The 17869-nt window shown below is 37.3% G+C and overlaps 1 protein-coding gene across 2 annotated transcripts in view; it reads right to left on the bottom strand.

The window, feature by feature from the left end:
- TNFSF13B (tumor necrosis factor (ligand) superfamily, member 13b) overlaps positions 1 to 17869 on the bottom strand; it is a 78594-nt gene that overhangs the window by 26957 nt on the left and 33768 nt on the right. The window contains exon 3 of one of the 2 annotated variants that reach the window (XM_006846683.1): positions 256 to 312. The exons of the other annotated variant lie outside the window; for it this stretch is intronic. Coding sequence (XP_006846746.1) covers positions 256 to 312 — 57 coding nt within the window. The remainder of the gene's footprint in view (positions 1 to 255; positions 313 to 17869) is intronic. 2 annotated transcript variants of the gene reach the window in all.

Genomic DNA, 17869 nt, shown 5'->3' with positions numbered 1-17869 from the left:
TTTAGGATGTTTTAATTATTTAAAGATATCTAAATACAATATAACATAACTTAAGCAATTCTGGTCATTAGAATATTATGTTAACATAATATTATATTATTCCCTAGCCATTTTGAATATTTTTTTTATTTGATTTAATTTTGTTAAGGGAGATAATTGACTTGAAATGTAATTCAGACAATGTCTGAAGGCTTGAAGTTTACAAATAATTGTACTGAATACTTAGTGGGAAAGGCAGGAGGACCATATTATTACCTTTTTGTATAGTTGGAGTGTCATTGTCTGCAATCAGCTGTAAGCAGTCTTGAGTAACTAAAAAATAAAAATATATTATTTTAGTTACTTGTGTATAACAGGATAATTATGATGCCTGAAAACACCAGACTACAAAATTTTCTTCATGAAACTCTGACACAGTTTATACTTTGAAAAAAAAAAAAAATGCTTTCATGATATTGTTCTTAAAGTTGCTTTGGAAGAGGTTTCTACAGGTACATAATGAAAGATACACTTTTAGTTCATGAAACTTTGACATGATAAGGAAAAAGAGCACAGAATTCTTCTGGGAAGGGATGTTATTGTTTCTGTGAAGTGCGATTGAGTAGGTTCTGACTGATAGCGAGCCTATGCACAAGAGAATGATATGCCACTAGGTCGTGACAATCTGACAATTGATGTTTTGGAGCCCACCATTGTTGCCCCTGTGTCAGTCCATCTCATTGAGGAAGGCTTTAAGAGATGAACACACCCCTGTTAGAAATGCACAGACCTAGATGGAGAATATGTCAAGAGAGAATCACTTCAAATTTTGAGAATTGTGTTTAATAAAGGTTACCTATAGTTTGGGCCACCACTCGTCTGTGACTGCTGTCTGTGGTGGCTTCTGTGTTGCTGTGATGCTGGAAGCTATGCCACAACTATTTTAAATCCCATCAAGGTCACCCAGGATGGCCAGGCTTCAGCTGAGCTTCACACTAAGACAGACTAAGAAGAAGGAGAGACGAAGTAGTTCTATTTTTATTTACAGAAAACCTTATGAATAGCAGTGGAACATTGTCAGATAGCACCAGATTATTGAATATTGAAACAGGATGAGGAACACCAGAACATTATCAAATATAGTGTGGGAAAATGAGCCCTTAAATTTGGAAGGCACTCAAAACTCAATTAGGAAGGAGCTAACTCCTCAAAGTAAAGTTGACAATGATGACAGGCATGTAATAACGATTTGGGGACATTCATTTACTGATGGGGCACAACTCAAAATGAGGAGACACAGCTATAAACATCCATTATTAATCAGAAGAGGGAACGTAAGAAGTATGAATCTAGGAAAATCTGAAGTAGTCAAAAATGAAATGGAATGCTTCAGCATCAATATCCTAGGCATTAGTGAGCTGAAATTGGCTGGTGATGGCCACTCTGAATCTAAGAATCACATGGTTTACTATGCTGGGAATGACAAATCGAAGAGGAATGGTGTTGCATTCACCATCAAGAAGAAAATATTGAGATCTGTTATGAAGTAGAATGATGTCTGTAATAGGATAATATTCATATACCCACAAAGAAGATCAGTTAATACCACTATTATCCAAATTTGTGCACCAATAACTAAAGCCAATGATGATGAAACTGAAGAAATTTACCATCTGTGATATGCAGATGATACAATCATACTTTCTGAAAGCAAAGAGGACTTAAAATACTTACAGTCTTAGGTATGGGCTGTACTTCAATCCAAAGAAAACAAAAATTCTCACCACTGGACCAATAAATATCATCAAGATAAATGGAGAGAAGACTGAAGTTGTGAAAGACTTCATTTTGCCCAGATCAAACATCAGTACTCATAAAAACAGCAGTCAGGAAATCAAATGACATAGTGCATTAAGTAAATCTGCTACACAAAACCTCTTAAAGTATTCAAGAACAAAGATGTCAGTTTGAGGACTAAGGTGCTTGTGACACAAGACATAACCTTAAATGTATGTGAAAGTCAGACAGTAAATAAGGAAGACTAAAGAAGAAGTGATGCATTTCAGTGATGGTATTGGAGGACAATATTAAAAGTACCGTGGACCAAAATAAGAACAAAACCTGTGTTGGAAGAAGCCGCCAGAATGCTCGAGGTCAGGATGGCTAGACTTTGTGTTTCATATTTTGGACATGTTATCAGGAGGGACCAGTCCCTGGAGAAGGACATCGTGCTTATTAAAGTGGAGGGTCAGAGAAAAGAGGAAGCCCACCAACAAGATGGATCGGCACAGTGGCTGCAGCAATGGGCAGACGTGTAGCAATGACTGTGAGGTTGGCACAGGACCAGGCGGTATTTCCTTATTTGGGGATAAGGTTGCTATGAGTCCCTACCAACACTATGACTCCTAACAACAACAACAGCAGCATAGAAGTTGGGTGTGCAGTGGTTCATACCATAAACACTGAAATGAGAACCACAAGTTTTCTGGTTCAAGCCTACTAGTCACTCTGTAGGAGAAAGATGAGGTTTTCTGTTCCCAGGAAGATTCAAAAGAGTCTCAGAAACCCTACACAGGGTCTCTATGAGTAGGAACCAACTCAATGGCAATTAACAACAGCAACAAAGGTTACCCAAGGTGAACTGTAAGGAAATAATGAAAAATGTGTGGCATGAATATATGTTTCTGAAGGAGAACTCAAAACTAGTAATAAAAATGAGTTTTCAATTTTGGGAAATCCAGAAAAATATAGCACTGTAATAGAAATGAAGAAGTAAGCTAAGTATACTAGGTTCTTTGGGATGGAACCAGAGAGGTGGTGATAACATGAACAGCAGTAGCTACAGCCAATATTGGTGTCCTGGTGGCGCTGTGGGTTAATGTGCCAGATTGCCAAGCCATTTGAAGTGCAAAGTCAGTAGTTCAAGCTCACCAGCTACTCCTCAGAAACCCTATACTGGGTCACAATTGACTCAATGGCACTTCACAACAACAGCCAAAATTAGTCACAAAAATCAGAACGCAAATAGTCTATATACTTTGTGTGTGTGCATAGATAAAGTCTTAAGCATTAATGCTTGATTAATGTTTAATTTATCAAAAATTGTCATGTACCCATTCGTAATCTATTAGAGATCATCTGTACTTAAGACAAATTTGTTGTTGTTGCTGTTAATGCAATTAAGGCAGTTCATAGTGTCCCTGTATATGGCTTTTGAGGATCGGCTGATGAGTTTGAACAGGTGACTTTGTGGCTAGCAATCCAGTGATTATCCAGTGCCACATCAGCATTCCTAAGACAATGTGGAAGATATCAAAGATGCTCCTCTGCATAGAATCATGGGTACTAAGAATAAAAAAATTATATTAATTTAATTTTGTTTCATTTAAAGATTAAGCAAATGTTTTTAAACTGTTCATTTTATACTTGCGGCATCATTTTCACAAGATAGATTTAATTTTGCCATGATTTAATTGCTCTATTTTAGGATCTTTCTATTTATTAAGAATATGTACTCAGAAGAGGCAGTTGTTCGAACAGAACAAGGGAAAAATTAATGGTTTAAAATTAGGAAAGGTATGCACTAGGATTGTATTCTTTCACCACACTTATTCAATCTGTATGTTGAACAAATAATTTGAGAAGCTGGATTATATGAAGAAAAATATCGATCAGGTTTGGAGGAAGACCCATTAACAACCTGCAATATGCAAATGATACAACCTTGCTTACTGAAAGTGAAGAGGACTTAAAATACTTACTGACAAAGATCAAAGATCACAGCCTTAGGTATGGGTTGCACTTTAATCTAAAGAAAACAAAAATCCTCACAACTTGACTAATAAATAACATCCATGTAAATGGAGAAAAGATTGACGTTGTCAAAGATTGTTTTGCTCTGATCAAACAGTAACACACATGGAAGCAGCAGTCAAGAAATCAAACGATGTATTGCATTAGGAAAATCTGCTGCATAAGACCTCTTTAAAGTGTTAAGAGCAAAGATGTTTATTTGAGGACTAAGGTGTACCTAGTCCAAGCCATGATATGTGCAATAACCTCATATGTATATGAAAGTTGGACAATGAATAAAGAAGATCACAGAAGAGTTGATGCATTTGAGGACTTAATATGAATCACCAAAGAATAAACAATTCTGTGTTGGAAGAAATACAGCCAGAATGCTGCCTCATAGCCATGATTGCTAGATTTTTCTCTCGTACTTTGGACATGTTATCAGGAGGGAACAGTCCCTGGAGAAGGATGTCATGCTTGGTAAAGTGGAGTGCAATGAAAAAGAGGAAGACCCTGGACTAGACGGATTGACCCAATGGCGGCAGCAGCAATTGGCTCAATTGTAGCAACAATTGTGAGGTTGGCACAGGAGTGGACAGTGTTTCGTTCTGTTGTGCATAAGGTTGCTATGAGTTGGTAATAACTCGACAACACCTAACAATAACAACAACTAAGAATATATATTATTTTATATCTATTATATATTTATGAATATCAGTAACTTTTCAGTGAGGAAAATATTAGCTTCATGACACCATATGTAAACCTGTCCGGAGTCAAGGAAGGAAAGTAAATGCAGCATAGAAATATATCAAAATGTCTATAGAAAGCTATAAATAAATTATACAATTAATTGTTACATCTTGAATTTTGGGGGGTACTTCTATCTTGAATTTTGTCCCAAATCTAATTCTGTACATTCCTACACACAAATACCACACTCATCTTCTCCTTCAAAATTTTACTCCTTAGTTGAAGTACAGTTATAAATATAGCTTGTTGTTTTTGTGGTGGTGTACGATGGCACTGATTCTGACACATAGGGGCCCTGTATAGGGTTTCCTAGGTGTGGCTGGTGGATTTGAACCATTGAGCTTGTCATTAGCAGCCCATTGCTTATATTACACTCTCCTTTATAGCCTATAAAACCATGCCTAAAACCTTCTCCTCAATGTTCATATTGAACCAATCATCATGTTCTAATGGTTTGAATTTAGAATACTTTATTCAATTTAAATTTTACCTGTCATGCATCTTATTCAACAAATATGCAGTAGTGAGCGCTTCAGGGTTGTGTTAGTTATGATAGGTACACTAACCAAAGTAGACACAATCCCTGCCTCCATGGAGCTTACAAAGTAGTGGAAGAAACAGATATTGATCAAGTATCTCACAAGAATAATGAAAATGATAACTGTTGGAGAGATGGAGAACCTATACAGGACGTTTGATCCAGTCAGTGTGGTAACACTGAATTAATACTGGAACAAAAGAGGAAGAAACGAGCATCCAAACAAAATCAACAGCAGAGCAGTATATATGTCCCTAGGTAGCACATACAGTTAAGCATTCAACCACTAACTAAAAAGTTGATGGCTTAAAATCACCCAGAAGTGATTCAGAAGAAAGATTTGGGTATCTGCTTCTGAAAGGTTGAAAATCCTATGGAGCAGTTCTACTGTGACGCTCCTGGGGTCTCCATCAGTTAGCATTGATGGAGCAGCAGTTGGACACTTTCAGAAGGGGACAACAAGTGTGGATAAGCAGGTGAGGAAGTGGAGAGAGACAGACAGAAAGACTGAGATGACCAGAGAAGGGCCTAAGCCTCAGAACATTTCCCAAACTGTGCTTGGCAACTGAACTATGCTCCTCAGTGAAGATCTTCTTGTTCTTCAGTTCTTAGCCTACGATTTCCATTTTCTCCTTAATTATCTTCCTAAAATCCCAATGGGACCTCATCTTTTTGGTATTTATAATCCCTTCAATGGATTGCTCTTGCACAAAAAAACCAAGAACCTTCCAACACTGACTCCAGTTTATGTTCACAGATTCCTGCACTCTACGCCCCCTTTTCTCCCAAATTATATTCAAATTTACCTCAGAACAAGAGATGTCTTTCAAGCTTTAACAACTTTATATTTCCCATTCCTTCTGGCTATATATGGTTCACTGGTTCATCTGGTGACACTCAACTCAGCCTTCAGGGCTCAGATTAATTATAACTTCTTTCTAAGAGCCTTCTAGCTAAATAATTGATTCCATTTCACTTTGTACATACATCTATAGACATACATTTCACAACATAGAGTGATGGAACCTAGACTATTAATCACATGATAGTAGGAATTTCCATGATATATATCTAATTTTTAAAAACTGTATCTGAAACAATGTAGTAAAGAATATAGATACCATGACAACATCCAACATAATCAAATAATTCTTAAAAACTCAGTCCCCCAATCTTCACATAAAACTTTGTGATACATATTAGGTCAAAGTAAATGAACACTTAAGCAGGTATGGGGAATGTCCAGCCTGCAGGCTGTATGGTGGTGGTTATGTGCCATGGAGTCAGTTTCCAACTCACAGTGACCCTGTACAGGTTTCTGAGGCTGTAAATCTTTACGGGAGAAGAAAGCCTCATCTTTCTCCCACAGAACAGCTGGTAGATTTGAACTGCCAACCTTACGGTTCGCAGCCCGATTCATAACCACTATACTAGCAGGTTGTGTAAGGCTCTCAAATTCATTTAGTCTGGCCAAGGCAACCGCAGATCCAGCCACCACATTGTTGTTGTTTTTGTTAAGTATCGTCGAGTTGGTTTTGACTCACAGCAATCCTGTATTGGGTTTCCAAGGAGCGGATGGTGAGTTTGAGCCACTGACCTTGTAAACCGACCTTGTGGTCCAGCACATTATCCTGTAGTGCCACACTAACCATCACATTAGGGGTGAATTAATTAAATGTTTGATCAAATATAGAAGGCTAATTTTTAACCTGAGCATTTGTATGGCCCGTGAGTGAGAAAAAGTTTCCCTACTCCTGTTTTAGGGGAAAGGGGTTCCATAAAATAAAACTACTTCTATAACTTGTGGACCTTCTAAGAACAAAGCTTTCAGCCTATGGATACATAGAACACATTGTCTGTAACAGATTTTGTAAGTACATTTTTAAAGCTTCATCCGTATAACCATAATTTCATATAATGGTTTTTAAAGTAAATGTTTGTGTAATATTTCCGTAAAATGTTTTCTCTCACTCCTAGGAAACACTTTAGAGTGCAGGTAAGAGAAAAGACTGGAAGCTACGGTGAGACTACATTGTTACTGCCAGATGCTATTCCTATGCATCCCAGCCTCCCAAGCAGGGAAAGGGAGAAAAACGGAAAGTATGCAGTTACAAAACTCTCCAACCAAATAGAGCTTGTAAACACTCATGATTTAGAAGCATAAAGAGGTGATGTTAAAGTGTTCCCATGTGATACACTTCTATAACCTACAAAAATAAGGCCACTTCTGGTATTTTCCCACTTCCTATTAAATTGCTTTTCCTTTAACCGCTTGCTTAAATCTCTTGTTTCATCACAATCTAGCTCAGCTCTTCTCAACCATGGTCTAGATAGATAGTTTCTCAGTCTGAGATCCCCACTACTAATATTCGATGATTCCATAACATACTTGATGCTCCTCTCATTGGATATAATAAGAGTAATGAAATCTCTCAATGGATCAATGTTTTTTCAGGTCAGGTCTTGCTTCAGTATTATAAAGGTTGTCGTGGTTACGTGCTGTTGAGTTGGTTCTGACTCATAGTGAGCCTGTATAGGGTTTTTGAGGGGCAACTGATGGGTTTGAACCACTGACCTTGCAGTTAGCAGTACAGCGCTTATTCTACAGTGCCACACTTGGACCCCACCAAACACTATGAAAAATGTATAATTTTTTAAGAAAATAGCATTGTCTATAGTCAATGGATAGTGAATTCAAACCTTCGTTCCTTTACCAAATAGCTATGTAACTGTGAGAACCACACTTGAATTTGAAATAACTTTCTTAGCTATATAATGAGAATAGCAATACCCACTTCATAGGGATGTTGTGAGAACAATTAAAGTCATAATTTATATATGTTTTATAATAGAAACGCTATATTATTGTTATTAAAATTTGAATTATTGTTGTTGTTAAGTACTGTTGATTTGGTTCTAACCCATAGCAACCCTGTATAGGGTTTCCAAGGAGCAGCTAGTGAGCTGGAACTGCCAACCTTGTAATTCAAACTGACTTTGCGGTCCAACTCATTAACCCACAGTGCCACACCAGGACTCCAAATTTTATATGATATTGTGTGTTGTTGTTAAGTATCATTGAGTCAGTTCCAACCCAGAGCGACCCTGTATAGTGTTTCCAAGGAATGGCTGGTGAACTCGAACCTTGCAATTCAAATTTACCTTGCAGTCCAGGATTCCTATAATTACATTTTTGTTGTTAGGTGCCAGCGAGTCAGTACTGACTCATAGCGACCCTATGCACAACAGAATGAAACACTGCCCAATCCTGGGCCAAGCTCACAATTGTTGCCATGCTTAAGTCCATTGATGCTGCCACTCAAAAGCATCAATTCTTCTACGGTCTTCCCTATTCACTGGTCAACTTTCGCATGCATATGAGGTTATTGAAAATACCATAGCTTGGGTCAGGCATACGTTAGTCCTCAAGCTGACATTTTTGCTCTTCAACACTTTAAAAAGGTCTTGTGCAGCAGATTTGCCTAATGCAATACGTCATCTGATTTCTTGACTGTTGCTTCCATGAGTGTTGGTCCAAGAAGAATGAAGTCCTTGACAACTTCAATCTTTTCTCCCTTGATAAGAATGTTGTTTATTGGTCCAGTGGTGAGGATTTTTGTTTTCTTTACATTTATATGCAATTCATACTGAAGGTTATGTTCTTTGATCTTTATCAGTATTTTAAATCCTCTTCACTTTCAGCAAGTAAGGTTGTATTATCTGCATATCACAGGTTGTTAATGAGTCTTCCTCCAATCCTGATGCCACGTTTTTCTTCATAAAACCCAGCTTCTCAGGTTATTTGCTCAGCATACAGGTTGAATAAGTATGGTATTGTTGTTAAGTGCTATCGAGTCGGTTCCGACCCATAGCAACTCTGTATAGGGTTTCTGAAGAACAGCTGGTGAGCTTGAACTGCCGACCTTGCAGTTCAAACCACTTTGTAGTCTGGCACATTAATCCACAGCACCACACCAGGACTCCAAGTATGGTACTGTTGTTAAGTACCATGGAGTTGACCCTGTACAAGGTTTCCGAGGCTGTAAATCTTTACGGGAGCAGAAACCTCATCTTTCTCCCGTGGAACAGCTGGTAGTTTTGAACTGCTGACCTTGAGGTATAGTACTGTTTAATTTCTCCAATTAAATTTTTAGCTTATTGGAAGTAGGTGCTGTCTATGTCTGGACCTCAAATTTCTTGGGGAAAGTAAAAATAATAATGGCAAAATAATAGAGTTGTTGGCAGGGTAAATGAAATCCTAAATACACATGACCTACACAATGCTGGCACTGTGCCTAGGAATTATTAGTCTCTCTCTTTATGGTATATAATATAGCTCTTCAGCCAGTGGGTGTTAAATGAGCATGCCCTTTATAAGAAAATCTCCTGTCAACAAAAATCCAACTGTTCAGCGTAGTTATCTTATGTAGGAATTCACCTATAAGAAGTATAATTAAACATTAATACTATATTATCCATTTACAAGGAATTACTAATGATAAAACACATTATTCAATATTATAAAAAAATTTTAGGATACCTACCAGCTGGTGTTGCACTGTAGGATAAGCACTGTAGGATAAGCACTGTACTGCTAGCAACACGGTCGGCAGTTCGAACCTACCAGATGCTTTTTGGAAGACTTATACAAGGCCTTTATGAGTTAAAATCAACTCAACAGCACTTTACAACAGCAACAACCCATGTATGCAAATCTAAGAAAATTGTTGCACATATACAGAAGCATTAAGCATTCAAAGAGAAGACAGGCTTACCTGTCATCATATTTACATTGCCTCATTCCTCACCCTTCATACCACTGATTCTCTTAACTCTGTCCTAATGGTGTCACTTTTTCAAATGATCGTTTTCTAGTTATTATAATTTACTTCTGAATTGTTCATTATTTTCTGGGACTCAGCCTCACTACAGTATGTGTTGTAGTGGTTAAGTGCCATGATCTTGGTACCGACTCACCGCAACCCTATATAGGGTTTCCAAGGAGCTACTGGTGGGTTTGAACCATCAACCTTGTAGTTCAAACTGACCTTGTGGTTGAGTACTTATCCTACAGCACCCCAGCAGGATTCCACAGTAGGAGAGTAAGGAAAAATACTGCTACTCAAATTCCAGCCCGTGTATGCATTGGTTTATTCCAAATGAAGCATGGGGTCAGTGGACAGCTGCAGTCAAGTAATCACAGTAATACAAGTCACTTTGTCTCCTTTGGGTGCTTTACAAAAAAAATAAATAATAATAAAAAAGGTCCAATCAAAATGGTGACTTCCATGGAGATCTGCTTGGTCACTTAAATTCAACGCAAAGGGGTCAATTCAGAAGGTTCTCTCAGTAATATACTTATCTTCATCTCCTTAAGGTACTTCCACCTCCACCTAACAAAAAGGTTCAATCAGAGTGGTGGCTTCCAAGGGGATCTGCTTGGCCACTAAAACTCAAGCCAGAGTGGTCAGTTCAGAAGTTACGGCAACTGCTTTTTGGGGATCCCAAAGGGGTAATCTTGATAGATTTTCTCAGAGAACATAGGACAATTTAAGGACTTATTATGAAAAAGTTTAAAGAAAAAGGCCAGAAATTGACATCAACATTTTTTTCTTCCCCTCATGCCAACACACCTGCTTATAATTCTCAAGGGTAGCAAGGTCTGTTTTGCTAGAATTTCATTTGGAAACCTTACCTCATCCATCACACCACCCATATCTTACTTTTTCAGACTTCTCTTTGTTCCAAAACTCAAAGAACACTTAAAAGGAGCACAAGTTGTGTCCCTAGAGGATGCCAAAACTGTGGTTTTAATGTGATGTAAATCAAAGAATGCAGACTTCTTTGGGAAAAGGTTAAAGAGATGGGTACACTCACTGCCTTCAGGAGTGAACCTGCATACATACAGGATACATAGAGTGTACCAACATATGTAAAGGACATGTAAAGAAACAACAGCCTCACAGTTTGATATTTTTGCTTAATAAAAGTTTCTTTTATTCTCTAACAATACTTTTTGACCTACCCTTGTATACTATAATTTCCAAATATGTAGTAAATTTTTATCTGCTTAGTCTTCTAACAAATATCAAACAATTAGAAGACTGTCTTGACCCTAGTGTTGTTGTTGTTAGGTACAGAGTCAGTACCCACTCATAGTGACCTTATGCACAGCAGAATGAAACACTGCCCAATCCTGGGCCAACCTCACTACTGTTGACCACACTTGAGTCCATCGATGCTGCCACTTGGCCAATTCATCTCATTGGGGGTCTTCCTCTTTTACTCTGACCTTACCTTCCACCTTACCAAACACGATATCCTTCTCCAGCAACTGGTCCCTCCTGACAATATGTCCGAAGTAGGTACTCATTAAATATTTGTTGAATACATGAAATAGACATAATATCACTTGGACTATTTTGGTTGTCTTTTTTGCCTAGCAATCAGTTTCCCAAAACTTTAAACTTAACAAGAGCAGGGTTCAAATATTTTGTTGCTAGGTCATCTTCAACTTTCCAACTTTCTTGGAAATTGGACAGAAACCAACTCTTGCAACACTGTAAAGAGTTTCTCACTATTAATGGAAGGGAAGAGTCTGGTCAAAGGCCACTAAGACAAAAGCCAGCTCTTTCTGTTCCAGGAAGGAGCCCACCCTTATAGGAGACAAGGCTCAAGTAAACCTAATTCTTATACAAATTAGATGGATGAGTTCTACAGTGCATCTTGTCAATACTCATTTTACAGCCTTTAAGTCACAAAAGAGCCCCAAATGCTATGAAGCCAAGTCTGGATGTATAAGCATCACAGACATCCCATCTTGCTTGGATTTGGGGACACAAGAAAAGGACTCATAAATTGTATATATATTTTTTGTTTTTCAATTTTAAGAATAGAAAAAGGTTACCACAAATAAATACTTAAATTATACAATGAGATGATAGTTTCTTGCTTATAGTCAACATTTGGGAGCTTGGTGGTTCTGTAGGATAAGCAAGAGGCTGTGAAGCAGCAGGTCAGTGGTTTGAGCCTAGCAGATGCACTGTGAGGAAAAGACAAGGCTTTCTGCTCTTGTGAGGATTTCCAAAGCCTCAGAAACCCTATACAGGGTTGCTAAGAGTCAGCACCCACTCGATGGCACTTAACAACAACAATATTCAAAATTATTACTAAACTGTGGTGCTGTAGGATAAGCACTAGGATGCTAACCATGAGGTAAGCATTCAAACACACCAGTTGCTCTTTGGAAATACAGAGTCATTCATTATGTGTTGGAACTGAACTTGATGGCACTTACTAACAACAAAAGAAATGTTACATGCAATGTTGTATTACGGATGAATGGCGCAGACAAAGCACATTAGTAGAAAAATTAGTAGTAGATGCAGTTCAAATAAAATCTGGAGTTTCTTTAACAGTCATGTCCCAAAGCTGGTTTCTTACTGTGACGGCCAAGATTTCATGATCATTTATGATGTCAAACTACAGTAAGCTGGGAGACATACATACGTGAACTCTGTGTTTGTTTTTTAAGTTTTCTGAACTTATAAACTTATTCCAAAACAACCCTTCATTTAAAAAATTGAAGGAAAAAAAGATAGCTTAAAGAAGTATTGGTCAACATTTTTACAGTAATCATTGGAAGACAAAATAAGAGCAAATTGTCTTTCTTTTTATATTTCTTTGAATTGTTTATATTCTCAACATTGGTTTACTATTATAATTGAGACAGGTATAAAAATCATTGCCTATAAAAATATATTTTATCTTCCTACAAAATAAAAAAATAAAGATTAAAGATAGCTTTTCAGTCCCCTACTGGATAGCATTACACAAAATACATAAAGTCACACGATTTTATTAATAAACTGTTACTATTTAATAGAACCCATTTAAAGGAATTAACTATACTGATAGACTCTAAATTGTTTATCTTTAGGTTTTTAAAATAAATTGAATTATATTGAGGTGACTGTTTAAAAGTTCCATTTGTAAAGAAATTTAAGATGTAATTTTTAAAGTCATATTGTCTTCACTATGCACAAAAAATGACTTGAAGGTGCTTAGCAACAACAACATCTTTAAACCATGCTTATGGGCTTAAAAGTAAAATTTTAGCTAACATGGACTCTTTTGGCAGTGCTTTATCCTGGATTTCCCCACATTTCTCTTTGTTATATTGTAATAAAAAATGATCTTATGAATTACATGAAGCTTAATAAGACTAATTTAAAACTCAAAGTAATTAAGTTCTAAACTGGAGTCAAAGTAGTAAATCTTAATATTGAAATAAAAGCAATGTTTACCTTGGAATGATTGGGGTGGGGGTAGAGTACGAAGGGGTGTGGAGACGGAAAATACTGTCTGTCACTCATCCATGGTTGCTCAGTTTGTGAATAATGATCAAGTTGTACATTGAAGATAGGTACACTTTAAATCAATAACACAAACAAACCCAGGCCACCAAGTTGGTTCCAGCTCATGCTAACCCATAGGGCAGAGTAGACTGCCCCATAGGGTTTCCAAGGCTATAAATCTTTACGAGAACAGATGGCTCCATCTTTTGCCTGTCCAGAGGCTGATGGGTTCCAACCACCAACCTTTGCAGCCAGGATCTTACCCACTGTGCCACCAAAATGTCCTGTGTACATTTTACCTAATACAAATAATATTTTGATTAAATGTTAAATATTAAATAAAAAGAAAGCTCAAGAAAATTAAAGTTAAAGACCTTTTGGGATATGAAAGCATGGGTCTGACTTTTCAGAGAACCCAGTTTATATTCCAACCCAGTAAACCAAGAGGGTCTGAGGGGTCACCAACCCCAGCTCCTCTGTCTCCCTACAATTCTGGTTATGGTCCAGTTCATTCTTTAATTGGTTGTTTTAAATGTCAAGTTAATAGTTTTCATAAGAAGACCTGTGATTGAAAACCTGGCAAATAAAGAAATGTTGGAAATTCCAAAATAAAAACGCTGCCAAATCAGTCTATTGAGTCCAAATATGATCAAAAAAACATTTACAGAATACCTACTATGTGAAGATGTCATAAAGGATGCAACAGAAGAAAAATTAGGACCCAGACCAAAAGAAATATCTGCTATTTGGACATAAAGATGGAATATAAACAAATAAAAGATAAACAACTTTACTACATTGTGTTTGATAAGTACCAAGTACTTGAATGGTGTCCTGGTGTGGAACTTCTTCAGGTTAGTGTGCTGGACTGTAAAGGTGGTTTGAACTACAAGGTTGACAGTTCAAGCTCAACAGCCACTCCCTAGAAACCGTATACGGGGTCACTATAAGTCAGAACTGACTCAGTTACACTTAACAACAACACAAGTACTTGAATATACCATACACTGCCAGAAGAATGAACAGAGCTATCTTGGAAGAAGCACAGCCTGACAGGAGCTTCTTCAAAAGGACATATCATATCAGACATTTTAGACATGAGTCCCTGGAGAACCACATTATATTTGCTATAGTAGCATGTCAGTGAAAACAGAGGAAGTCCCTCAATGCGATGAAATGACATAGGGGCTGTCATAATGGGCTCAAACATGGCAAAAATTGTGAAGATGGAAAAGGAGGGGTGCTGTTTTGTTTTGTTAAATACATGTCTCTGCAAGTAGGTTTGTATGAGTAGGAACCAACCTGACAGCATCCAACAAACAAATTCATAAAACAAGTAAAAAGGTATATTGATAATTACTGGTGATTGGAATGCAAAGACTGAAAACAAACAGGAAGGATCAGCAGTTAGATAAAATACTCAGGAGTTAAGGATTTGTGGAGTTGAAGAGGTTAGGAAAGACTTGTTTTTCAACACACTGGAATTCAAATACAAATTGAACATATACAAGATAAAAGTGAAGTGGCTGTTAAGATGTTTGGTCTATTTATAGGAAGATAAAACAACAGGTAATAACTAATCTGTCAGTTTGTCATACTGTGGTGATTTCAGTGTGTGCTGTAATGCTGGAAGTTACGCCACTGATATTTTAAATAACAGCAGGGTCACCAATGGTGGATAACAGAGCTTCCAGACTGAGACAGACTAGGAAAATACAGTAGCAGACTATTTCTGAATGTTTAGCCCTGAAAACCTTAGGAATAGCACCAGAACATTCTCAGATACAATGCCGGAAAATGAGACCCTCAGGTTGAAAGGCATTCAAAATACAATTAGGAAAGATTCGCCACCTCGATGTAGAGCTCACCATAAGGATGTGAATGGAGTACAGTTTCAGGACCTTCATTTGCTGATGGGGCACAGCTCAAAATGAGGAGAAACAGCTATAAACATCCATTAATATTCAGAACGTGGAATATATATAAAGTATGTAGTTAAGTACCATGGAATCGGTTTTGACTCACAGTGACACTATACAGGGTTTCCGAGGCTGTAAATCTTTACAGTAGCAGAAACCTCATCTTTCTCCCATAGAAAAGCTGATAGTTTTGAACTGCTGACCTTGAGGTTAGCAGCCCGATTTGTAACCGCTATGCTACCAGAGATCCTTGTATAAATAAAGTATGACTCTAGGAAAATTGGAAGTTGCCAAAAATGTAATGGAATACATACAGATCAATGTCCTAGGCATTAGTGAGCTGAAATGGACTGGTATTGGCCATTTTGAATCAGGTAGTCATAAGGTTAGTCTACTGGGAATGAAAAATTCAAGAGAAATGGCCCTGCTTTCATCATTAAAAAAGAACATTTCAAACTTTATCTTGAAGTACAATGCTGTCTGTGATAGGATAATCTCCATATATTTACCAGGAAGACCAGTTAATACCACCGTTATTAAAATGTATGCACAAACCACTAAAGCCAGAGATGAGAAAATTGAAGAACTCTATCAACTTCTTCATTCAGAAATTCATGAAACATGTAATCAAGATGTACTGATAATTACTGATGATTGGAATGCAAAGACTGAAAACAAAGAGGAAGGATCAGCAGTTAGAAACAGAAATGATTCTGGAGACCACACGGTAGAAGTTTGCAAGACAAACAATTTATTCATTGCAAATAATTTTCTCAAATAATAAAAAGGTGACTATACACATGGACCTAACCAGATGGAATACACAGGTATCAATCTGACTACATCTGTGGGAAGAGACAATTGAAACTTCAATTCCATCACCCAAAGCGAGACCAGGGGCAGATTGTGGAATAGATTATCAATTTCTCATAAGCAATTTCAGGCTGAGTTTGAAAAAAATTATAACAAATCCACGCAAATAAAAATTTGCCCTTGAACATGCTCCAACTGAAGTTAGAGACCATCAAAAGAACAGATTTGATGCATTAGACACTAATGAACAAAGGCCAGAAGAGTTTTGGAATGACATCAGAAAATCATACAGGAAGAAAGCAAAAGGTCATCAAAAAAAGACAGGAAAATTGAGTAATTGTTATCATGACTAATTGTCACTGTCACAACTGTAAAGATAGAAGTTTTGTAACAAAAATGTGGAAGTAGTTAATCTTACAGTCCAGAAACAGAAGACCCTAGGGCCATTAAGGGAGAAGAGCACAACAGAAATGTAAGATCCTATCCAGAAGAGCAGCGACACCAGAGATGGAGGCAGAGATGAGGACATGGAAAGAGGGAGCAGCTGAGGACTCTAGATTCATGGAAAGAGAGGGACTGAGAGCTGGAGGCCAGGAGGCAGGCTTGCAGAATATGCCCTTTGGTTATTTAAATTATTATATATTCCTGAGTGTTGTTGTGTACATCTTCCCATCCCTAATCCCCCAAAAAACAAAAAGAAGGAATGGAAGCAAATACTACTGAATGATGATGCATGGAGGAGATAATAATCATTGCAATGAAATGATGATGTAAAGCCGGTGTTCTCTCATGTAAACTATCACTCAGTTCACAATAAAAATTAATTAATTCTTTTTTTAAAGCCAGGAAAGAAAAAAGACTAAAGTGGATATTAGAAGTGACTCTGAAATTTGCTGTCCAGCATAGAGATGCTAAAGAAGATGGACGAAATAAGGAAATATAAGAGCTGAAAAGAAAACTTCAAAAAGCACAGCTCAAGAAGACAAACTCAAGTATTTTATGAAATATGCAAAGATCCAGAGTTAGAAAACCAATAGGGAAGAACACACTCAATATATCTCAAGCTGAATGAAATGACAAAAATAAAAATAAATCATTGACTTGAAATACTGAAAAATCCATATAAGTCCTGGTGTGGTGCTCTGTATAAATGCACTGGACTGCAAAGTCCATTTGAAACACAAGGTCGAGTTGAAACTCACCAGCTTCTCCTTGGGAACCCTATACCGGGTTGTAATTGTTTGGATTCAACTTGATGGCACTTAACAATGGCAATGATGGAACACTGGCAAAAAAACAAGGCTCCAGGAACTGATGAAATACAAACTAAAATCTATACACAAACTGATGTAGCATTGGAGGTACACACTCATCAAGACCAATAAATTTTAAAAACAGCTACCTGGCCAATCTAATGGAAAAGATTGATATGTATGCTCATTTTAAAGAGAGGTGATTCAGTGGAATGAAGAAATAATGAAACAATATCATTAACAGCACACACAAGTAAAATTATGCTGTAGATAATTCAAAAATGGCTGCAACAGTATATCAACAGGGAACTTGCAGAAATTCCAGCCAGATGCAGGAGAGGACATGGGGGAATACCAGAGATATTTATGCTTGTTTGCTATTGACTATGCAAAGGCTTTCGACTGTGTAGATGTTGACAAGTTATGGATAACTTTGGGAAGACTGACTATTCTAGAACACTA

Source organism: Chrysochloris asiatica, unplaced genomic scaffold (genome assembly GCF_000296735.1).
Source record: "Chrysochloris asiatica unplaced genomic scaffold, ChrAsi1.0 scaffold00029, whole genome shotgun sequence".
NCBI classification, from domain to species: domain Eukaryota; kingdom Metazoa; phylum Chordata; class Mammalia; order Afrosoricida; family Chrysochloridae; genus Chrysochloris; species Chrysochloris asiatica.
Note: the sequence above shows the minus strand (reverse complement) of the source record. Positions and strands in the feature narration are given on the sequence as shown.